The 23,805-nt window shown below is 50.8% G+C and overlaps 6 protein-coding genes across 6 annotated transcripts; 2 read left to right on the forward strand and 4 right to left on the reverse strand.

Moving 5' to 3' along the window:
- Nucleotides 1-180: 180 nt before the first annotated feature.
- Nucleotides 181-3,726, reverse strand: VFPPC_13905 (cytokinesis protein Cyk3; the record flags this gene model as incomplete). Its single annotated transcript, XM_022428896.1, has 2 exons — nt 181-1,878; nt 1,960-3,726. The coding sequence occupies 2 exons, from the start codon at nt 3,724-3,726 to the stop codon at nt 181-183; spliced, it is 3,465 nt and encodes a 1,154-aa protein (XP_022284282.1).
- Nucleotides 3,727-4,955: 1,229 nt separating this feature from the next.
- Nucleotides 4,956-8,687, reverse strand: VFPPC_05789 (SH3 domain-containing protein (Cyk3); the record flags this gene model as incomplete). Its single annotated transcript, XM_022428479.1, has 2 exons — nt 4,956-8,587; nt 8,669-8,687. The coding sequence occupies 2 exons, from the start codon at nt 8,685-8,687 to the stop codon at nt 4,956-4,958; spliced, it is 3,651 nt and encodes a 1,216-aa protein (XP_022284283.1).
- A 1,805-nt stretch (nt 8,688-10,492) lies between these two features.
- Nucleotides 10,493-12,634, forward strand: VFPPC_05790 (serine/threonine-protein kinase 24; the record flags this gene model as incomplete). The annotated part of the gene is made up of 4 exons (XM_018284928.1): nt 10,493-10,544; nt 10,629-10,696; nt 10,792-10,959; nt 11,027-12,634. The coding sequence occupies 4 exons, from the start codon at nt 10,493-10,495 to the stop codon at nt 12,632-12,634; spliced, it is 1,896 nt and encodes a 631-aa protein (XP_018141846.1).
- A 751-nt stretch (nt 12,635-13,385) lies between these two features.
- VFPPC_13906 (RAI1 protein) lies at nt 13,386-14,954 on the reverse strand (the record flags this gene model as incomplete). Its single annotated transcript, XM_018291678.1, has 8 exons — nt 13,386-13,555; nt 13,688-13,984; nt 14,032-14,202; nt 14,252-14,352; nt 14,400-14,435; nt 14,482-14,513; nt 14,568-14,810; nt 14,883-14,954. 8 exons carry the CDS (start codon nt 14,952-14,954, stop codon nt 13,386-13,388), a joined length of 1,122 nt encoding a protein of 373 aa, XP_018141847.1.
- Nucleotides 14,955-16,990: 2,036 nt separating this feature from the next.
- On the forward strand, nt 16,991-21,114 carry VFPPC_05792 (HDA1 complex subunit; the record flags this gene model as incomplete). Its single annotated transcript, XM_018284929.1, has 4 exons — nt 16,991-17,182; nt 17,252-19,942; nt 19,996-20,193; nt 20,248-21,114. The coding sequence occupies 4 exons, from the start codon at nt 16,991-16,993 to the stop codon at nt 21,112-21,114; spliced, it is 3,948 nt and encodes a 1,315-aa protein (XP_018141848.1).
- A 547-nt stretch (nt 21,115-21,661) lies between these two features.
- Nucleotides 21,662-22,473, reverse strand: VFPPC_13907 (cytochrome-c oxidase chain VI; the record flags this gene model as incomplete). Its single annotated transcript, XM_018291679.1, has 4 exons — nt 21,662-21,780; nt 21,833-21,950; nt 22,029-22,074; nt 22,310-22,473. 4 exons carry the CDS (start codon nt 22,471-22,473, stop codon nt 21,662-21,664), a joined length of 447 nt encoding a protein of 148 aa, XP_018141849.1.
- Between the last annotated feature and the right edge of the window lie 1,332 nt (nt 22,474-23,805).

Consider the following 23,805-nt stretch of genomic DNA (forward strand, 5'->3'; position numbering starts at 1 on the left):
CACCCAGCGCCAAACAAGTTCTTGTTACCTCCGTCCATTTCCCGCCATGCAGCCAGCTTGCCAAACAAAAAGCAGGAAAACAGATCAAGACACACAAGTCAATAACTACAAGAAAACGCCTTCACCCTTTCGATGCGTCCAGAAAAGCACAAAGAGCACCGATGATAACATGTCCCTCCATCACCAACTCCCTGCAAATGCATCCTTGGCCTCCTTTGTCGCCTTCTGCCACTCTTGACTTGATTCGTCTCTGTGGCCCTGGACCTCATAAGACTGCGCCAGCATGCCGTCCGCAACGCTCTGCCACAACATGTTGCCGCTCCTTTGGGCCTGTTTGGATGCCGCCCGCGCACTCTTAAGTGCCTGTTCTCCAATGACGTTTTCAAAGAATCGGCTTCGCATAATACATAGAGTGACTGCGGCTCCGAGTATGTTGTTGGTCACCTTGGATCCCGACATGGCCGCTTGAATATGCTGCTTCTGCTGGTTAAGCTGCTGCGGAGGGTCTGTTTCCAGCGCAGCAGCGACGTTATGCCATGCTGTGCGGAGGTCGATGTTCCAGTGATTCGTGCAGAATGGTTGTAATTGCTCAATCAGCTCGTGTGTCTGATAGTCATTTCTGCAGCTTGGGTGCTGCATGATCCACAGTCGATTTAAGCCGGCGAGGAGTGCGATTTCTCGCTGGCCCGCTTTCACGCCGCTTGACGTTTGGGGTATATCGAAGCGGCTATCGAGGAATACACTCAGGGCTGCCTGTAAATTGCCCGTTCCTTGAAAATAGACGCCGGTTAAATAGGTAGAGAGTAACCCGATCGTAGGCTGTGTAGAGGGTGTGATTAAGGTTTCGAGTTTCGACATGAATTGCTTCACCTTGTCCCATTGGCAGTGACTGGCCGCCAAGATTCCTAGTAGGATGCTGAGATAAGCCTGGGCTTCCGTCCGCCAAGCCCGTTGTCGAATAGCTGTCGATAGTGACACTGACGGCCCATATGGGATACCGGCAGTCGAGCTGTCCCCTATTATGCTGTCAGTCTTGAAGACGCATAGTCGTCGGCAACCTGGCGACAACTTACAAGTGTCAAGAATCTTGACTCCCTCCAGCCAAAACTCGGTAGAACGACGTCCTTGCGACGAAGGCTTATGCATGTTTGCCAGCCCACTAAAGGTAAAGCTAGATAACCAAGTTAGCATACGCATGGCAAATTCTTGTACTTGTCCTACATACACAAGTGACCGTAATTCCACCTTGGTCATGAAAGAAATGACCATAAAATCAAAGTCTCCGTCGCCATCGCCCGCCGGACGAATGATGGCTGACGTCTCGTCACTAACCGTACGAGCATTTGACGGCTGCCGTTTGACGGGAATGAGAAAGTCTGCTTTGACATTATTCCACTCCTCGCACTCGTCCAACCTCTGCTGTAGTAATCGTAGTTTCTGGGCTGTCGCGTCTGGGCTTTGATGGTACAAGCTCGAAGCAAAATCCAGCAGCAAGGTGAGCATCTCTAGCTGCATGATCTTGACGGTAGGGTCGAATTGGAATTTGGCCGCTTGTGCGATACAAGACTGCACACGCTCGATGTTACTGTCCTTGGATGTTTTGAGAAGCGCCAATCCTTCCAATATTGAAGCAAAAACGGTCATGGCGTTGTCGCCTCGGGTGTTGGCAACATTTTGGACAGCTCTAATGTTTTCTAATGCAGCAGCATCCGACGCGTTTCCCATAGACATGTAAAAGGTTGACTTCAAAAGTCGAAAAGCATAGTACCATTGCACGTGTTTGAATCTGCGAATTGTCAGTTCCGTTCTTGACAAGGCATGGGCATGCCAATGCGGGGATTGCTTACGCCTCGCAATCAGATATATGGCCATCGACAGCTTTCAAAGCCGCTTTATGGTTGCGCTGAAACAAGACCTTGAGCATCAGATACTGCATGCAATACTTTAAATCGATCAAGCGGTGCTACAATAATTAGCATGAGAAGTAACAGTTTCAATATACTCCCAGCTTACCTTGTCACACAAGCTGATACCCTTCCCGAGAGCCATTTCCGCCTCCATCAAATTCTCTGTTTCTTCTTGCAAAACCGCAGCATATCTCATCCGTAATCGAGCTTCTTCCCTCGGCGCAAGCTTATTATTTTGCATGGCTGTTTCCAAACATGACAAGCTCGTGACGATTAACTTTTGATATTCGTCAACCCTCTCAGGATCAGCAGACATGGCCACGTCGTGTACGGCGTTGCGAGCCTTTTCAAGGCATTCTTCGGCAATGGCAACCATTATCGGAATCGTGTTGATGCGAGGTTTCGGTGCGGGTGACCGTTTCGTGATGCCGGGTGATTTTGTAGAGAGGGCGGGAGAGTTGGTTACGGACGAATGGGGACTTGATTTGATGCGCACGGGTTCATTTTTTGGTTCTTGTTTGATCTTTTGCTTCGGTATAGACGTATTTACGGTGATGGACTCTTGCACTGGAGATGGTTTGACTGTCGCTTCTAGTTCAGTTGGCTTGACGGTGATGGACTCTAGGGCGGGTTCTGGCTCTGGCTTGGGCTGAGGCTCTGACTTAGGCTCCGGCACTGGGTCTGGATCGGGTTCTTTCTTGCCGAAATTCATGAGGTCTCCCAATGGGAGCGGCGGCAAAGGCGGAGGTGGAGGCGCGTTGAAGATATCTAAGGGATTCACAAAGTTGATGGGTTCCTGTATCGCAGGCTGCATCGGAGGCTCTTCCAGTGGTAGATCGAGCATGGGCTCTGGAGGAGGTTCAAACGCAGGTGTAGGCTCGGGCTCGGGCTCGGGCTCGGGCTCGGGTTCTGGCGCAGGCGGCTCTTGCACTTCTTGTATGGGCTCTGGAACTGGTTGAGGCGGGGGTGGTGGTGGAGGCGTCGGCTGAAGGGTTTGATGTTGAGGTTGCGGCGGTGTTTGTGACTGCGTTCGGGAATGCTGCAAATACATTTGATTTTGCACGGGTGTTCGTGGCTTCATCTGCGGCGGTGGCGGCGACTGATACTGGTGCTGCAATTGTTGCTGTATAGGAGATTGCATCGCCTGATGTCCTGTCTGTCCTTGCAACGAATGCTTCCTCTGCATCTGTGATGGCAGCAACGGCGAGGCTCTTGGCTGCGGGGACACTCGCTGTTGGTGTATTTGCGGTGACCTCAGATGTTGTTGGGCTGCCTGCTGCTGCTGTAACTGCTGCTGCTGTTGATACATCCGCTGCAGCATCTGATCCGAAGCCTGGGATTGCTGCGATTGCATCATATGCTGAGCATGTTGTGGTGCCTGTTGCATGCCCGTCATATTCTGCCTCGGGGATGACTGACCGTGGTATTGCTGGTGTTGTTGCGGCAGAGGTTGCGGCTGCGGCCATGAGTGCTGCTGATGGATATGCTGTTGCTGCGACTGCATACGGCCATAGTCCTGATATCCGCCACCAGCACCGCCGCCCATAAATCGCGCCGTCGATTGATGTTGCTGCTGCTGCTGCTGCTGCTGTTGTTGTTGTTGTTGTTGCTGCTGTTGCTGGGCCATCTGCATCCGCAGAAGCTGCTGTTGACGCGCAGCATATTGATTCTGTTGCTGTGGCGCGAATTGGTTCTGCTGCTGCTGCCCGTAGAACTGGTCTCCCACTCCGTTGGTGTAGAGGCCCTGGTGATTCTGTTGCGGCTGTTGCGGTTGAAATTGTCCCTGAAACTGGTAGCCACCCATTGGACTGCCATACATCTGGTGATGATCTTGCTGTTGTTGCTGCCCAGGGAAGCCCGGCTGCCCCGTAGGCAGCGTGCCTCGGTAGGTCATATCCGCCGTGTCTGCATCAGACTCTGGACGTGGACTCGGCCGATCCCAGTGTACGAAGGTGGAGGTGTCTAAATTGTTGGAGAGGGCTGCGTCAAGAAACGCCAGCGACCTGTCAGGAGAACGAAAGCGACAAATGACATGCACCTCTCGCCCAAGTTGTGCACCCAAGAAACGCGAGAACGACTCGATATGTCAGACACAGGTGGGGCTCGTAATTGTCGCTTCAAAAGGCCATGTTCTGACTGACTCGGCCGTCTCGCGATTCTCGTTGGCCGCTTGTCAGAGTGATGGCCGACCAAGGGCCCAAAACCAGCTGCGCGACACGCGCGCACCTCGGTCGAGATGGAAAATTGATGAAACGCACCAGCAGGAGCTGCAGAAAACGCGCTGGTGGTTGATGCGGACGGCGATGATGTCGTGGGCTTTCGCGGGGACGATGGAACGACGTTGGGATTGAGGCTTCCGAATGGAGGTTGAACTGCTTGAGTGCTGGAGAGTGGTCATGTCTGGCTGGTCTGGCTGGTCTGGTCTCGGGCCTCTGGTCTTGGTCAGTCGCCAATGGTTTGTGGCCCGACATGGTTTAGCTGCATCCCATTTGATCTGTTGGTGGGAAGGCGCATGGCACGCTCCTGCCAGGCTGCACCACCAAGCACATTGACTGGAGCAGACCAGACGCTTTGACCACTTTCCTCACCTTACCAGACATCAACATCAGACATCAGACATCAGATTTTGGACTTGGACTAGGACTAGGAACCCATCAACCCAGACTCCATCCCATGGCTGGTCACGCATCTCTCCCGCTTTTGAATAGTTGAACCTTCACATCTCCTGCTGACCGGACATTTCAATTCGTCACATGAAAAGAATAAACTCGAACTGAAATTGCTACATATGATACAAGTGTATGCACAGTCTTTCCAAACACCATGAACCCAATATGTCCCATCCTATTAAAATCCATAGCAAAAATTGTCAGGTATAAAAAATCATATCCTCAACGCCATGTATCCGCATTTCGAGCAGTCCTCCGCCTCCCTTGACGGTATGCCTGCGCGAGTATGCTGAACTCGATTTTCTCAAGAACGCCCTGCTCTGTCCTTTGTACCGAAATCACTAAATCGGTCCCGTGTTTCCTGGGGGTATATTCCTCCTTAGCCCACGCAAACCCATTCGGCAAATACGCACCATCGCGCCGTACGGTCTGCCAAAACCAATCCCCTCCAGACGCCCCTCTCAGAGCATTTGATGATGGTCTCCCACGTGCCTCCATCACTGACGTCTTCATCACTGCATAGACCCTTTCCACCAACTGCGATACCTTTGCGGTCTTCCTTCCTCATAAGACGGAGAATCTTACCACCTGGTGTCTGGATGGCCAACTTGGCCGGCTTCTTTCCTGCCACTGTTCCGCTTGCCGAGCTGGGGTTTGAACCACTCAAGCTCGAGGTATTCATGCTCATGGCTGAGCTTGGTCTTGCAAAGGGGTTTGGGCTCGTTCGTCCGGGGTTCGATGCTGGCGTCAAGGCAGAATTAGGGCCAGTGATTGTCGAACTCGGATGTTGCCGAATGGCAAAGACAAAGGTATTGTTAAGAGCTAGCCTTTGACACTGAGGCTGAACGACGTAGATGTCGTGGCGTTGGGCATGCGGAGTTGGATGTCGAGTTACAAAGTCGTACGGCGGATTCTCCCCAGTGTGCACGATGGGAAGTGAAAACGCCAATGGATGGGGAATGTCTTTGATGCTGTGCATCAGCCCACGTTTGCCAGCAAAGATTTTCAATGTGCCCTGGCCTTCGTCTCCAGGAAGAAGCGCCTTAACCGTATATCGCTTGATGCCGTTGTACCACTCTGCCTGTGCCAGTGCTCGCTTCTTGACCACGTCCCCGCTCTCAAACACGTCGCCGTCTGCGTCTCGAGTGTATGCTCGAGCTTCTACCTCTGCAGCTATTTCGACGTCTCCTGGCACGTTGAACTTGATATGAACCATTTCTAAATCTTCAATTCTCGTCACCGCCGTGTTGTAGTCCACCATTTCAATCTCGTTGCGGAAGAATGAAGGGCAAGTACACGGAAGGTTGAGCAGTGTCTCGTGGGCTACTGGAGGCACAATATGCTGTTGATCGTGGTGTTCTGGGACATGTGTCCAGCAAACTTCCGTCGGCCGAGCGAGGAACCACCACGAGTCGGCGGTTGGCCCATTTGCGCTGGAGTAGAGGCCACGCTTGGGATTGGAAGGACTAGCCAGACAGCAATCGATGATACGCCATTCATTGTCAACAATGACTGCATTCCACCAGTGATTCGATCGGGGCATCATGTTCAGGTCAGCCACGTCACCGGGAGTCTTGAGATATCCTCGGACAATCTCACACTCGAGCCCAACAGCAGTACACATCTCCATGACAAGAACTGCATACTCTTCAGCACAGGCTCTTTTGGCCTGAATGACTCGGCGAGTGTCTATGTCGCCTTCAAAATCCTCCTCCCAGCAGATCTTTTCTGATACCCACGTAAATATGGCACGTAGGCGTTGCACATCGCTTCTGTACGGTCGACAGACGTACGTCGTGGCTAGTTGGATTGCCGTCGTCATCGGTGGCATGTCCCCAATGAATCGCGAGTTCTTGTCCACCTGGCTCAGGTTTATGGACTGGTAGTTTATGGTCTCCTTCACCGGCATGCCGTCTGCTGCCTCATCACCTTCGATGCCTTCATATAGCTCATCCACTGGGTTCAATACAGGGTGATCAAGCATTTGGCAACGATCCTGGCGCTCGTTTCTCTCCGCCTTGCTCAAGGAGTTCGATCTGTTTACATCGCGACGAACTTGGACCCAGTCCACACTGCTACCGCCACCTACCAAGCCCATCTCTCGAGCAGCATCAGATGTGTAATCAGGCCCACTGATGCCCGTCATTTTTGAGCTCATCGGAGATGGTGCCACAGATGTTCGTGGACGGTTGAATGGAGAGCCTCGAACCGAGCCGCCACCCGCTATCGAACCAGCCGCAATGCTACCGCGATTGCTTGCAACACCAGTCTTTGCAGAGTCGAAAATTTTCTTGAAGATGTTTCGTTTGGGTGCTTTGGGTTGGACCAGGCCGCCTAGGCTTCCCGTCAGGTCATCCTCTATACCGGTCTGAGCCCTTGGCCGGCTGTTTCCTACAGCATTACTTGCATGGCTGCTGTGGTAGGTAACGCCAGTGAAAGGCGAATCTGGCCGATCCAGCTCTGGTTCGCGAGTGTCCATAGCACTCTGCGTGCGCATATGTTGGCGAGCCATACTTCCGGCGCTGGTGGAGCTGAAGCCTCCAGCCGACACACCACTCCACAAGGTTCTACCGCTGCTTTGGGTAGAAGAACTTGTGTGGCTTTGATTGCCTGATGAAGCATTGGTAGTGTTGGTCCGGGTTGTAAGAGTTCTACCTATGCTCTCGCTGGCGGCACCCTTGCTGCGTCCGATCTCGTATGCTGACTTTTGAGTTCTCAATTCTCGTGGGCGACCAACAGGATCACCAGCGGAGGATCTAGGTCGTTGATATGGCTGACCCTTGGGTGGCGGTGGTGGAGGCATGTCGTCGACATCAGCATCAAGGTCAATGTCTGCGGCCATTCCTGTACTTTTGCTGTGGTGATGCATGTTTTGGAATCGCTTCTCCATACGTTCAACATAATTGCTTAGCTCAGGCAACTCATGCTTCTTGCCTCGACTACCGTTTTGATATGATGTTTCTTGTGATGACCCGCCGCTCCAAGTCTCATAGCCCTCATCTTGGTGTGCTATTCCCATGGATGTTAGTGGTCTCGTCGGCTCTGCGGCTCTTCGCCTTGACTTATGCGTAATCGCGTCAAACGACTCTGGTGCCCAGGGATCCAATGGTTTTTCTTCCATTGTCTCGGGTTCTGGCTGCTCACCCCAGCTACTTCCAAGCCCATCGAGCTGATCCAACTGCTCCATGACACTGTCCATGGCCTCTCTCAGTGGTGATGGTGTCATGTGCAGCTCGTCTGGGGAGTGCTGGCGTGGCGATCGATCCTGCGGCGTGTATTCTCCATTCAATTCACGCTGATATACCGTATCGTCATGAGGGGTGAATGAAGCTTGTCTTGGCGTCTGAGGTGGATGGTGGTGGGATGCATTTGACTCTTGTCTGGTCATGATAGCAGGAGAATACGGACGAAAAGAAGCATTTGACGCCTGCCGTGACATATCAACTGATCTCCCGCTGCCTCCTACATGCCGATGAGGCGGTGGTGCTGGAGGAGGTACTGAATCCCTGTCGGGCGTGGTGGCATAATTGTCCGCGTAGACTTGTGATGGTGCTGGCGACGGAGCTCGAGAGCCGTATCCGTGGACTGTAGGTGGAGATGGTACTCTGTCTATAGCGTCATGGACGGATCTGTTGTAAGAGCCAGCCGAGTCGTCTTTTGGCCGGCGTTGTTGAGGTTTAGGTACTGGTGCTGGAACCGGTGTAGTGATGTGAGGGTCACGATATGATGTAGGCGTTTTGGCGGTTGTGTAGTGAGGAGCTTTTGCGTAGGCTTCAAACGGCTTGCGGAAAGTTTTTGATTTGGCTGGCGTGTTTTTTGGACTTGGGGTATTGCTCCCGGGCAAGGGGCTGACTGATCTCGTCATGGGTCGAAATTCCTCAGGTAGGACTTCGACAAAGTTGGAGGGGAATGAGCCAACGGTTCTTCGATCTCGGTACAGACGACCAACCCACCACGATCCATCACCGGCGTTTAGACATTCGATTAAGTCCCCTTCGATGAATCCGAGGTCTCGTTTTGACTATTTGCAGGTTAGCAACATTGCACAATTTGATACACTCCGTATCAATCAATGCCTCGTGAGCAAAAGGCCAGGAGTAGACAAAGGCATAAAACACAGACCTCTCCTCCCCAAGAATACACAGCCCTACACCAGCACGGAAATCGCGCTGGGAGCGCTTGTGGTGCCGGCACCATTGTGGCAGCTGTGAGTTGTAGACAATTTCGAGGAATCAGGCGATACGATGTTTCTCGATGTTGCAAAAGTATTGTCCTCGGCGAGACGGAAATCCGTCGTCGGCAGAAGATAGGTTATATTTCGTCTGTGCCGGCAGAGTGGTCGTATTGCATGCAAATTGGTTGCGTTCGTCCGAGAATCAGGGGAAGCTGGTAGATTTTTCCTGCAAATAAATTGTTTTGTTTAACCGAGCAGAACAATCCCGTTCCTACCCCAGCATACTTGCCCTCATCTGAAAGAGCAAAGTTGAGGTGAAGACAAAACAGAAAAAGCAAGAGGCAGATACGAGATGGCAGCAGTGGAAGAAACGCCAAGGCAGCAGGTTTGAAGCTGCAATCTACCTCTTGCAAAAAGAGGTTGAACGAAATGGAAATGTCTCTTGACACGAAACTCTATGTCCGCGTGGAGTGTAGTGTGTGTGTCTGTCTGATTGACTGACCAAATGACTGACTGCCGGACACTCGAACAGCTGGGTCAGTTGGTTGACAACCCTTGGAGCATGGCAACGGTAGAAGCAGCAGCAGTAGCATCATGGATGGGGGTGCACAAAACGTTGAATCCTGACCGTTTAATCAACAGAGGGGCAGCGGTTGCCAGGACAACAAAGTTTACACACCCTCTGCCTTGCGGTGAACTCACCCCCGCACAGGCGCTAAAGCCACAAAACCCCGGCGAGTCGTGGAGCGCTAAACCCGCCAAATGAGGCGCTGGCCAATAGCAGTCTACAGCACGTCGCAGCGCAGCCCTCAACACATCAGCTGCACACATGGAATCCGCAAATCCTCAAACAATTTCACTTCACCAGCCTCAGGAGCCTCGATCGGCACACGCCGAGTGTTTGGCATGCCATTCAGTCGTGTCCGTCGTAATCTATTTTAATGGTCCCCAAGGCGGACGGCACAAGCAGGGGCAAGCTCACGGGCGCTGGGGCGACGACTAGCCTGTGTTGGCTTCGTTCCAATGCCAGCTTGAGGCCTGACCTGACCCAATTGCCATAGCATCCATCGGTGATGCATCAGACCAGACCACATTCTCTCAGGTCCCGACAGATATGTAGCTCACAAGACACCTTACTCTTGCGACCAACTCTCTTTTTTTCCACTCTCTTGGTTGTCAACACCATTGCGACATTTCTCACGATGTCACAAAGCATGACGACAAACATTACATTTTATCTTTATTTGCGTCCAGGTCATCTCGCCCTGCACATCTTGAGACCCCGCTAGCAAACGCCCAGGCAAAAACCCCAGTCACAGCTGTCCCAATTAGGAGATTTGTAAACAAAAGGCGCCAGTCTGAGTCCAAGCTCCAACCAACATTGAACTCGTGGATCCCCAAGCCCTGCTGCTGTCCCAGACAACGACGGCCGTCATTAAAGCGAACTGGGCATCGCCCTGGTCCAGATAGCTATTAGGGATCTATTACCTATTATTTGGCCGCGCGACCCGGTTCGCATCCCTTTGCTTTCTTTCTCTTCATCTCTACGTTGATATTTTTTATAATCCTGCAGCTGCCATCGTAGCTTGCACTGGAGCGTTCGTGTGCGTGTCGGATTTCTGCATAGAGGCGCTCACCGTTTGGATCGCCACGGTCCCTCAAAAGTCACAGCTTTGGCCATTTCTCTCCGATACGTCTGACCCCATTCGAGAAAACGGTACTTTGCATGACGTCAAGACAACATGGCGCACGACGGTGTAGCAGAGCACTACCAAGTTTTGGAGGAGCTTGGTCGTAAGTCGAAACTTTTCCCGTCCGCTGCTAGCCGTAGCAGTTTCAATGTACACATCAAATTGAAGCTAATTTCGATACAACTAGGTGGTAGCTTCGGCGTGGTTTACAAAGGCATCGAAAAGGCCACTGGTGAGACCGTGGCTATTAAGCACGTACGTGACCCGACCTGCCCCAACCCAGCAAGCACCCGACGAATAAATAGTTTATGCAAGTTTGCCTCTACTAACAGCGCACGTTTACTCTATAGATCGATCTCGAATCCAACGACGATGACATCCAAGATATCCAGGCGGAAATAGCCGTTCTTAGCACGTGTGCCAGTCCGTTTGTAACCCAATATAAAGGCTCTTTCCTTCGCGGACACAAGCTTTGGATTGTCATGGAATACCTTGGAGGCGGTTCTTGCCTCGACCTCGTGCGTTAACCCGAGTACCCCCAGATATCTCTGATGCGTTTGCGTAAACTGACCCAAGGACGAATAGTTAAAACCTGCCAATTTCAGCGAGACACACATAGCCATTATTTGCCGCGAGCTGTTGCTGGGCATTCAGTATCTTCACACTGAGGGCAAGATCCACCGAGACATCAAGGCTGCCAATGTTCTGCTCTCAGAGACAGGCAAAGTAAAGTTGGCAGATTTTGGTGTTGCCGCCCAATTGACAAACATCAAGTCACAGAGAAACACATTTGTCGGTACGCCTTTTTGGATGGCCCCAGAGGTAATCCAACAAGACGGATACAGCTTCAAGGCAGATATCTGGTCTCTGGGTATAACAGCAATGGAAATGGCAAACGGAGAACCACCGCTGTGCCACATCCATCCCATGAAGGTTCTTTTCCATATTCCCAAAAATGCACCACCAAGACTCGAAGGCGACTTCAGCAGAGACTTCAAAGACTTTGTAGCCCAGTGTCTCACAAAAGACTATGACCGCAGACCTTCAGCAAGGGACCTGTTGAAGCATCGTTTTATTCGTGGAGCCGGCAAAATTGAGGCGCTCCAAGAGCTCATCGCCCGCCGCCAAATGTGGGATGCCAACCAGAATCGGCAGAAGCACCCCATCTACTACCAAGAAACCCTACAAACAATATCACCAAAGGATGAAGACCAAGAATGGGTATTTGATACTGTCAAGTCAGTCGCCGTTTTGCCACCCAAGAGGCCAACCATCAGACATCGCAAGCCGTCATCCATGTTGGCCACTGACGAAGGTTTGCGAAAACTCGATATTGCTGAGGGACCCCTTGGACCCTCGTCACCAGCGACTGGAACAGTTCGAAAATCCACAGTTCGCCGCACTCCATCCCTGGCTCAATCCAATTCAATTCGGTCTAGCGGATCACCTCGTCCTCCCGTTGCAGCGAAGAAGCCATTACAGCCAGATATGTCTTTTGGAAACTCAGGGTCAACTATGCGTTTGTTCCGACGTGTTCCTTCAGACAGCTCAACCAACGGCCAAATCGGCAGACCATCGTCGCCTGATGACGTATTTTGCGACGAGAATCTTCCCCTCCCTATTGCATCACCTGTCGAGCCTTACGGCAAGGAAGCTATCCTGGGCAGACGTCTTTACACCAAGGCCGTAGAGCCTACATTGGCCGAATTGCATGCTCAGACTTCAGCCATGCAGAAACGCGAGGCATTGGCCAAACTGTCAGACGCATTTGCAGCATTGGATGCTGTTGATCCTGAGGGAGCATATCACCTCATGAGCAATTTGGTTGGCGCAATGTCACAAGACAACAAGCTCAATGCTTCGCTGCTCAAACAACCTGCACAAAAAACCCCATCTGATGGCACTCCCCAAGGAACCGTCATTATCAAGAGCTCTGTCGCTTCCGCGGTTAGTCCCGCTAAACTGATTCTCAGTTCCAGCAACCCCCATCTCAAGAGCCACCGTCGACGACAAGCCGAGTCTCCTCGAACCAGCCTCGCTGACAAGGAACTTGAGAGAGAAAAATCGGCCCTGCTTGAAGAAAAGTATCCCGGTCGGGAAGCACGAGGCGGCATGGAGCATTGCAAGCAGCTGTCCGAGGTCCTATATCAGCGGTGGGCTGACAACCTCCGGATCCGCTGGCCTGCCGTATAATTTGCACATTATACCCGCCCCAGCATATAAATTACTAATTTTACGATAATGGAGGATGAAATGCCAGGGTTTCTGGTCACGAAGAAACCTTCTTCACTGTTTTGCTGTTTCTCGATTCTGCCAGCCTTGTTTTTACTTTTTTGACATGAATACCCTTTAGTGTACGATATGAGTGAGTGCGACTGCATTTATCTTGCATAGCCGGGCTCTGGAAAAAGTCACATAAATGGTTACTATAGCATGTTTTGTAGACATGGATACGAAAGGGTCATTGATGGACGATGTTTCCATGTAGGGTGGTTTGGGCATATGAGGCTCTGTTTTGGGGGGTTGGACACATGCTTGTTTTACTGTTTACGAATTCCACCGGATCATGGCGTTTGGGGGCATTGGGTGCGTATTTTGAATTTGTGGTAATTTCAGTAGGTAGATGTAGGTAGTTGTGAATAGATGTGCACTCTGTACGTTGATTATGTGCGTGCAATAAGAGTCTTTAACTCCTACGGTCAATCTGTTAGCCCACAGGTGAAGGTGTCATCACATTCGTGCCATTCGATAAATGCGCTGTTTTAATAATTCATCGCCATATCCATGTTGTCTGCCCAGTGGCACAAGACGTCGCGCCAACAAACCCGTCGTTATGCGATAAATGCGATATTCAACGATTCACCCATTCCTTACAGGTACAAGATGCCCTGCTGCGATTTTGCTCCTATAGTACATGAATCTTGCCACCTGTAGCAATTGCACGTCATGACTCTGGACTCGGTCCTAGAGATAACTTGATGCGCCAGTTTTTGAATTCCTCTGATATGATGCTGCCGTGGCCTGTTTCTTCGACTTTGAATACTTCGATGGTGGGTGATGACGGGTGTCGACGGATGCGGAAGATGCCTTCTTCGGTGATTGTGGCTTGGAGGACTGGATGTGTTAGCTATATGAGCAGGATTGGTATGTTAAGCGGTCTCGTTAGATGAGGTTATAGGACAGTATAACAGCGCACAGTGGGGTGATTGAAGCAACAGTGCAGAGACAGGAATGAAGGCAACACACATTCAAGAAACTCCGCCGCAAAATTCACACACATATCCGCATTCCACCTCGCTCCCTGCCTCGAATTCACCGTCTGCGGAATATTATGCGTCTCAATCTCCTTGACTTCCACCAGCACGCCATCCCTCGTGCGGAACCCAACTATAATCTTGGGCACGCCCAGCAGAAACGACTGAATCCAGTACTTCATGAGCTTGCGGTGGAAATTGTCCATGTCCCCGGGAGATCGGATCTCCGCACTAGTCTTGAGCTCAACCCAGTTGATAGGCTGGCCGGGGTGTGGTTTTGAATCCCATACTTGAGCTTGTGAGTATGCTATCTATGTTTGGGATAGTGAAACGTACTTGCGTCTACTTCCCCGCCTAGGCAGAGGGTGGACTTGCCGATGCCGGTGCGCACGACGGAGCAGTATTGCTCTTTGTTGTTGACGATTTGGTTTTCGCGGTTCTCAATGTATTCTCTTGATGTTTCGGCCCATGGGTTGGGAAGGGTGGAGAGGGTTTCGAATTTGTAGCCTGGAAGTTGTGAGTGTGGGTTTTGGTGTGAGGAATTGCATGGACGAACCCCAGAATTGCATGACGTCTAAGGGTGGACCGCGCCGAGGGCCGCGGTGGTTCTCTCTAGCTCGAGATTGGACTTTATATTCGTTGTTTTCTTCGATGAATCTGACTTGTGAGTAGGGCGCTGGCATTGACATAGGGGGCCTACTTACATGCAATCTTGGTATAGCGTGGCATTCATCTCAAAGCTAAGCAAGTTAGACGACGTTAATAGAGTAAGGATAGGCTACACACCCGTCTTGCTGCTCGAAAAGTGCTGCCATAATCTACCATCTACGTCGTCAGCACGACACAGATATCATACTGCTGCGCACACAAACCTTGGTCATCATGCCTCGCCACGTCACTACATGGGCATCAATCTTCTTGCCCGCCTCCTTCTCATGCGCCATAATGGTCTTCAACAAGCTGTCTAGATGCTCGTCTTTTGAGTCATCTAGTTTTTGGAAGGTGTTGAAGCCCTTGGATAGATCTACGCCTAGTTGCGGCGTGTAGTAGTACTTCATTGATGAGTCGTCGAGGCGAAACTCATGGTTTTCATCGTATGAGAAGCAGGCGATTTCCTGGCAGGTGTTAGAGAGGGTTGAATTAGACAATGGGCAGTGATGGAGTGTTTTTAATGAATCTATATGTACCTTTGGTCTCTTTACGGGCTGGCTTTGCCCGGCGAACCGACCCATCGGTTGTATTGAGAATGTGGCGGACATGATGTGAGCGACGCGGGTCGCGTAGGCTGGTGCTGCGTGATTGGTGTTGTATGATGCGGCGAGGGTATATAAATTGATTTAATAGAACTGCTGGGTGTATGGTTGTGTTGATTCGAGTGAAATTTGGCTGTTCAGGTTGTTGAAGGAGAGTTGCTTGTTCGTTTGGGTGATGGTGGGTGGAATGTCCGTGTTGGGTTTAGGGTCACGTCGCATTTGCTCCATAGATTTGGTTTGAGAGTAGATGGTCAGGACGATTTGAGTCTATGTGAAGGCGATTCAATTTACATAAATAAGATGGGCATTTTTTAATCTTGTCTGTAATTTTGTTTATTTAGTCCCTGTTGGAAATGGCCAGTCTGCAGTGTATTGAGTATTTCTGAAGCATGGCTGCAGTAGCTGCAGTACCATCTCCGTCGCTGCTTCAAGACACTCCGCAAAGGCATGAGGAAAAGAAGGGTATTGTTTGGAGCACACGTTTGCTACAGCTACTCTTTTTACAAACGAAAGGCAGATAGACCAAACCAGACACGTGTTACCCTCGAAAGCAACGCAGTCAATCAATCTGGGCAACCCACCAGAGCAGCCATATAAACGCGTTTAAAACACGTGAAAAGCAATTGTGGTCCTCGGCCGCGCTTTGGTCTGGCGGTTGAGCCCAGGCGGACCTCCAGGGGCCCCTTCGTCAAGCCCGGAATCTCAACCGTCAGCTCAAAGTCTCTGGATATTGTCAATCTATATACCTGAGTTCGAACTGGCCAGGATTCAAGCCCTCTGGCTAGAGTTGCTTTCGTGGGGGGCACCTAGTCAGAGTATGGTGACTATCACAGAGTACTCCACAGAGAGAAGTCTGCTCACCTAGAGAATTTCCTAGGATTTTATCTTCATTCACAGATGCCAATCCGGAACGGGATGTAGGGGGCTGCCAGGGAGAATGAGTTGCCGAATAGCTGAGGATTACGGCGCAATTTTTTTTTTTTTTTTGAAGATTTTCTCTTTTTATTTTCATGGGGAACGAAAATATACAGCGGTTGCGTCAAAGGGTCTCTCTTCCGAGCAAAGTATCACACACGCGTTGATCATAAAATATACGCGTTTTTAACACCAGATACTCGTCCATGAAAACTAGCTTCGCGGATGGGTATCTTGGAAATATTGTTCGTCGATAAATTGTCCATCCAGCATGGATCCTTCTCTTGGCCGTGATTCAACAACATTTGATCTAATGCTGTTGACCAAGTCCCATCACATCTTACCCTAGACTTGGGTAATGTCACCAAATGTCTACAACGAAAGTGTCAGCAATCCATTGTGTCCTTTGGACGTAGACTCGCAACAATGATAAGTACTTAAGTATACAGACACCTCAGAGATTTTCACCTCTACCTGCACCAGCGTCTTTGTTTGATTCAATGTTGCGTCGCGAATGTCTGAACTCCGCTGTCTGGGGAAATTGAGGTAACAATGGAAGGTGGCAGTGGGGTCAATTGCCTTGAATGCTCCTTCCAGCTTCCTTCATCTCTGTCATTTTTACTCCGTACAATAATCACAACTCCCACTTCGCGTCTCGTCATCAATATATCATTCCAAAATTCTTATTTGAACCCCCTCAGGAACGCGGCTCACTCAAACTTCGAGAGGAAGTCGACCTGAAGCTGCTTGTAAGTTGGCATATACCACGTGATTGCAATCCTCGCCGCCCTTTCCATCGTTGAACGTGGGGTTGGGTTGGGTTGGGTTCGTCTGTGACTAGCCATCAAGCCATCCATCCACTTGAGCACCCACACACACATCCATGGTCATAGCAAGCAAGGTCTGGTCCATTTGTGGTCCCAGCTACATACATGAGTGCCTACTACATACAGCCTCGCCTCTGCCGTATGCGGATCGTCTTACATCAACCCAACATTCACGCTTTGCGCCAGACCAAAACGTCGGTCGGATGGCATCAGTGCGACTTTGATTGCTGTGGAAGTTGCATCTATACCCATCGGTCGACCGATTAATCGTCCGACGCCCAACTACACACAACCAGGTCAATGCCCAAACCACGAAGCAATCGACCTCGCAAATCAAAGTCCAAGTCGCAAGGCTCCGTCAACGCTTCGGACGAAGAAGGCTGGTATACAATCAGGGCGATCCTCGACGAGCGCCTAGTGAAAGGCCGTGTAGAGTATTTGGTCGACTGGGACGACAACAAGGAGACTGGCAAAACATATTTACCGACCTGGGTAGGTTGACCTGATTCCTGCCCCCACGAAAGTCAACTACATTGCATGATGCTGACCAGTAATGTCTAGAGTCGTGAAGTTACAGATATTGCCAGAGACGAATGGGAAAAGCGAAAGTCATCACACGCGACTGAAGACAACACCCAGGATAGCCAGCCGCCTCGACCAGCAAATTGGCGACAGCTCCAGAGATCGCAGACAGCTGGTCCGTCTAGTACATCTCGTCGACGCAGGCGGTCCTCCACCGAAGACGGCACCGGTCGTCCTAGCAAGGCCTCCAGAATCGCATTCAGTGCCACTCCATCAGAAGAACCTGTACCATCTATTGTATCAATATCATCTCCAGTCAGCGCAGACGATCCTGACGGCTTCGACTATTTCTCACAAAGGGAGCTTGACGCCCAGCAACCCCAGCAGCTGATTGTCGAATTGCAGAAGAAGTCTGACTTCGATCCGTCAGACTACGCTACACAGGAAAATACTCAAAGTAGCGGCCAGTCGTCCCAGTCTATCGCCGAACTAGAGGAACAAGACGAACGCAATTTGCTTACTTCTCAACTGACCAGGCAGACTATCCCTGATTCGCAGGAACCCTCTGGGCAGATTTGGAGCCAGGATCAGCAACCTACCGACTTTGCACTGTCTTCACAGGCTGAATGGTCCGAGGCTCAAAGCCAGCCGCCTTTTGAGTCTCAGTTTCCAGTTTCTGTTGATCAACATCCAGACGATTTCAGTGGAGAACGGGATTCTCGCAACTCTATAGGCGGAGACTGCCATTTGTCGGAGCGTTCTGACGTTGCTGATATCCCCTCTCACCAGCTCGGTCAGGTGGCATCACCAAGTACTGCTAGTCAAGACTTCAATCTCACAACTCCGGCGACAAAACCACATTCCGCCCAATCGAACAGCGATCAAGACTTCGAGGCCGTCCCTGCGACTAGTCCAGTGTTCTTTTCACAAGTGGGCCCCGCTGCTTTGTTCCACTTGCCAGAGAGTTCCGTCTCTGGCGGCAGTCAACTATCGCCTATTAAAAGTGCAGTTGCAGAGACTCCATCAGAACCAAAGCAGGACTCGGCTAGCACCTGGGGTCTAGCCACCAATTTTGCCCCCGAATCTCAAGACGCTCAGATCTTCCAGATCAATCCCTTTATATCACATGTAGAAGCCTTTTCAGATAGTCACGAAACGACCAACGCACCACTCACATTACACCCTAACGCATCACACACTGTGTCACAGCATTCGGAGCCCCTTTTCACAATGGAAGGTCAGGATGCAAGTGATCCTGTGAACCAAACGCCGCAGCCATCAGCTGTTGATGAACTGAGCCAAATTTTCAATCTGGACAATGTCATGGCTGAAGGAACTTCTTCAAATCCTCCTGAGTCAGGCGAACTGCCTCGAGAATCTGAAACTTCTGCTGCCAGTCCAGGATTTCGAGGACATCAGGAGCAACATGAGCCCCCAGCCACTGAACATGAACCCGCTGGCCTTCAAAGTGAGCAAACAAAATCTAATCATGTCTCTTTCTCCCGGGACTCTGCTGTGGCTGCTATGAAGAACATCGTTAACGCGGTTTTCGCAAATCCAGATCCAGACTTACCAGCCTCCGGTACCATGATGCCCGACACGGGACACAACCCTGACCTGGGTACGGTGTCTTTGGCAGACATCTCCAAACAGCCAGATCTTACTGCTCACGCCCTACCTTTAATGCCTTCACTACTTCCCCATGATAGGCTTTCCTCTGCCCCAGTGGACAGCTCTGGTGTGTCTGTACCTGGAGGACAGCCTCAGCAAGAGGAAGATTCAGACGACTCGAGTGATGGATCTCAGGAACCTATTACACTAAAGCACATTATCACCTTACCGTTCCAGGCTAGTCTGAGACCGTTATACGATGATACCCTGCTTGAATCAAAGCGGGAAGTGACTCAATTTGGCGCCATATTCAATAGCGAAGAATATGTTGAGCCAGATAAGACTCTTGTCCAGAAGATAGATCAACTTTTCAGTCGACTACACAACATTTGCGATTACCCACCTGATGCGGTAGGCAGCGTACTCGAAAATCTTCCTTCAGATCAGCTCATCAAATATTGCTGCGATGCAAATCCCAAGTTCAATTTTATATATGAGATATTGCAGGGCCTAATCAAAGAGACCCGCGTCCTGATTGTCGCAAGGTCTACCGATTTATTAAACCTGCTCTATCGTCTAACGGAGGCTTTGCAGATTGAGTGCGTGTGTGACGAGATGGGCAAGTCCAAGAGCGAGTATGCCTCGTCTATAGCTAGAGTCACTCTCATCCTTCCTGGACAGAATGTCGAAGAAGACGATTTTGATCTCGTGATTGGATACGATCATTCTTTCGGCGGCTCGGAGATTGGGAAGAAGTTGGAGCCAGAGATCCCAGAGGCTAGATCGCCATTGGTGTTGATTTTGGTCACTACGCACTCTATTGAGCATATCGACCTTTACATTTCTGATGAATTGTCGCCACTAGAGAGAAAGAATGCGCTCCTATCTGGGATCGTACGATCGCGACAGCTTGTGAGCGACCCTGATCGTGGATATCCAGAGCCTCATGAGCTTGCTAGCCTGTTCCTCGACTACTTGAATGGTCAGGTAGAGGGTGTCATTTGGGAGCCTATACCAGTACCCGAAGAAGTGATGGACATTTACCTAAGTTCCCAGTCGCGGTCACAAATGCCCATACAAGGCACCCCAGAGCCAGAAAATGCTCGAAAGCGGAAACTTGTAAGCTGGTCACCGCACGAATAACAGCGCTGCGTTTTCTAACAGTGCAATAGGATGATTCTGATGACGAAGATGTAAAGCGAATGCGCATGTTAACACATCAGCGATCGACGGTGCAGACCAACGAGGCACCTGTACCGGATGATGTGAAGGCGCTGCTCGACTCTGTGAATCTTGAAGAGACGGCTATTAAGTCGTCTCGTGTTCATATCAGTGTGCCGGTGGCCGTCTTGCAAGCCCTGGCAGAGCAGGTATGACATTCTGCAGTATAAGCATAGACACTCAATTGCTAACTTGAAGTCTAGAATGCGGAGCTCAAGCGACAGCTGGAAGCATCTGACAGAGATGCAGAGTACAAGGGTCTCATTGCGAGTTTAGAGACTCGTCTGAAGGAATATGGGAGAACAACAGAAAAGGTCTACTCATCCCAACGAGCTGCACTAGAGGACCGGGCCACGTTCGAGCGAGAAACTCGCAAAGCCGAGGCAAACCTCCTTCAAGCCAATGAGACAGCTCACCGAGAGTCAGAAAAAGCCCAAAAGAAGATTGCTGACCTTGAAGGAACAGTTGTTCGCTTAACAACCGACCCCTCCAACCCGGAAGAACCATCGCCCCTATCTAAAACCCAAGCTCTCTTGCAGGAATCCCAAGAAAAGATCCTCCTACTCGAAAAGCGTCTTGAAAACGCCCACAAGGACGCAGACTACGCTCGCAGTCTCTACCAAGACGCAACAACTACATCCAGCGCACTGCGCGGCGAAAACACCGATCTCAAGGAACAAGTTTCCGATCTTTCTAAGAAGACTGAAGAAACACTGGGTAATATCCACCGAATTCAGGCTGAGAATACAACAAAATCACATCTCCGTCAGATTCGAGACCTGAAGACACAACTCCGCGAGCGGGAGATTGAGCTAGATTGCACAAAGGAGGAGCTGCGAACGTTGAAGAACGGTCGTAGGGAAACTCGACAGGTTAGCGTGCCGCGGAGTCCGAGAATGGGCATGATGAGTCCCCGGACAGGGAGGGCAAATTATGGGAGTGCAGGCGGCTCAACTAGTAGAGGGACTAGTCCTGCTCCTACGAGTGGTGATGTCGCAGGGAGTGTGGTTGCGGGGATGCAGTTTTTGGGACAGCCGCCTAATGGGAGGTGGAATCATCTTCGGGACTAAGTGTTGAACTGGCTTGTTGATGCATAGATTGGTCTGGCGTTTAGGCATGATTGTTAGCGGAATGTCACAGATTGACATGTTGTGCTCGGCAGTGCAGATGTGTGAAAATATGGCGTGTATATGTCGACGGTTGCCTGATTTGTGATGCTTAAGCAGTGAAAACAGTGGCTTTAAGTTCCCGAGTCCGAATGTCGTTTGCAGCTTGACTTGTAATGCGCTTAGAATGGCAAGTGAAATTGAAGTCCCGGTATCCGAATGACTGAACTGTGGGCTATCCGCACTCACACCTGCAATGCCACCATCACCATATAGTACATCACACTAGATTGAGGTTTGTTCTTTTGTAAAACAACCAATTCTCGCCCCCCGGTCTATCTTTGCCCATCGATTCCGCCTAGAATAACATGTACAAAATGATTTGTTTCAACCCGCGGCAGCAAACAAATTACTTTCCTTTACAAGAAAAACACACCCTTGTCTTTCCCACCCGCTACAGTCCTCCCTGCTCTTGGATATTGATTTTATGAAAAAAAAAAGTAGTTTGAATTTATTTCTCCTCGGGGTACAGGTCCTCCTTCAGAGGGACGCCAAGCTCTTCCCGGAGAGACTTGAGCTCATTCAGATATTGGTCGTACTGGCCCTTGTTTTCGACCTTGGCCTTGACGCCTGTCATTGGGGTTAGCAAGGCAGAAGTGTATGGGTGGCGTCTGGAACGTACCCTCAAAGATGCGGACGGCGGTAGCAAAGTCGTTGACCCTTCGGGCGGCCTTGAGGGCAGCGGCGATGACAGAGGTGGAGGGGACGAGATCGTAGGCGAAGGCGTTGTTCAAGTTGCGCTGGCCAATGGCAGTTAGTACGAATCGTATGACTGGTGTTTCAACGCAGGCCCCAGTAAAGAGCTCAGCAAAACGTACCTGGAGCTCAAAAACATCCTGGACGCCGTCAAACTCCTTCTCGAATCTGGAATTGATGACGAGTTAGCCATTGACACACCCCAGTATAAGTATTGCAGCTTCCGGCGATGGAATTCAGCTCGGATGCCGGCTAGCAAAATATTGCGCTCATCCGACCGCAGCTGCAGATACAGTCGCCTTCGCGGAATTGACCACGACCCAGACGTCCGCAATGCCCGGTAATCTCGCGAATTGAAAGCGTCCGGAAGCTACATATGTGTACGAGGGATGCAATTGCTCACCTGGCAGTGAACTCCTCAAAGGTCTCCTCGGCGTGCTCGCCTCGTCGGGGCATTGAAGTGCTGAAGGCGCGGACCATCAGGGGTTGGGCGGCAGGACGGGCGGCGGCACGGAAGAAGGAGGTTGAGCCGCGGGCGGCAACGCGGAGCATAGAGGCGGACGGCATTGTGTGGAAGGTTTCTGCTCAAGGAGGATTGAGGTGGGAAGAAGAGGTTGTTGTCGACGTTGGTGATGTGGAACTCCAAGGGCGGTTGTGCGTTTTTCGAGCCACGGCCTCTCTGGTTGCAGGTTGTTCGGGAGCGAATGGGCTGATGTGAATGACTAAGCGGTTGATTGGCTCATTTTTTGGGTAGGTGGTAGATGGACTGTGCGAATTGAGTAGCCGAAGCTTGGGTTGGTGTAAGATGGAGTGGGATCATACGGTGTGGACGCAGTCGGGCACGGTATGTAGACTTGCGTCATTGGCATAGCTTTGATTTTGCCCGATTCCAATTCGTCGCATGGGAGCAACCAGTCTGAGCATGGCTCGAGTGGTCCGTTCAATCACCTTGGTTTGGCTGGTTGTCTGTCTCATTTGACTTGACTTGACGGTCGAGCCTAGAGCAATGCACATCCATTCCAGCTTGCATGTCAGTTTCGTGACCACAGCATACTGGAGTTTACGGAGTATTGCAGTTTGCCATCAATTGATGTCTATTGGAGCTAATCGATTTGCACCGGTGCCTCGTGCAGCCGCATCTGGTTTGCGGTTGTCAGAAGTCGCGTGTGGTAGCATGGCTACACAATTAACTTGAGTTTTTCAACATTGCCTTTCCATTGAAGCCACCAGCATATTTGGCTTTACCACCTGGGTTCTTTTCCAGCACCGACGTATCGTTTTACATTACATGACGAAGCAAGCCACTCGGTCTCCCGCTTTCTGTCTGAGATTGTGTCACTCAAAGCGGGCAACCATGCAAGGACACCAAGCCAGATGTTCCCATGGACCAGACGGCCACAAATTCCCAGCGATCAAAGCACCGAGGTACAATAGCATCAAAATAAACCACATCGACCCAAGGACGGCCTCGGACCCCTACTGTTAGAGAATTACTACTGCATGGACTGGCTGTGCAGGTACTCCATACCTAAATGGGACTTTTAAAATTGCCAGCACCACCTGCTAATTTGTATGTAATGCATCCAACTGGTTCCCGTTGACTGACTCCTGTCTCTTCCGTACTCGATACTTCCGCCGTCTCCAGGAGTCCCACACTTATTATCCCGGATCACGTGACAGATCTCTTCAAGGTTTGACAAAATCCAGATGACAGGGGGCGGTGATTGGACGGCAATTCAACGCCGACGAATCACATGCGAGTTCCTACTCGATGTTGCCAAGTGCCAAATTGAACTATGCCTTTCTCCGTAGTGAAATTTCCCCTTTTCGAGCGCGAGCCAGTCGACGCGGGCTTTTCGGTGGTACACTCTGGTCCTCGTCATCCTCATTTTTCTCTCC

Source organism: Pochonia chlamydosporia, chromosome 5, assembly GCF_001653235.2.
Source record: "Pochonia chlamydosporia 170 chromosome 5, whole genome shotgun sequence".
Taxonomy (NCBI): Eukaryota; Fungi; Ascomycota; class Sordariomycetes; order Hypocreales; family Clavicipitaceae; genus Pochonia; species Pochonia chlamydosporia.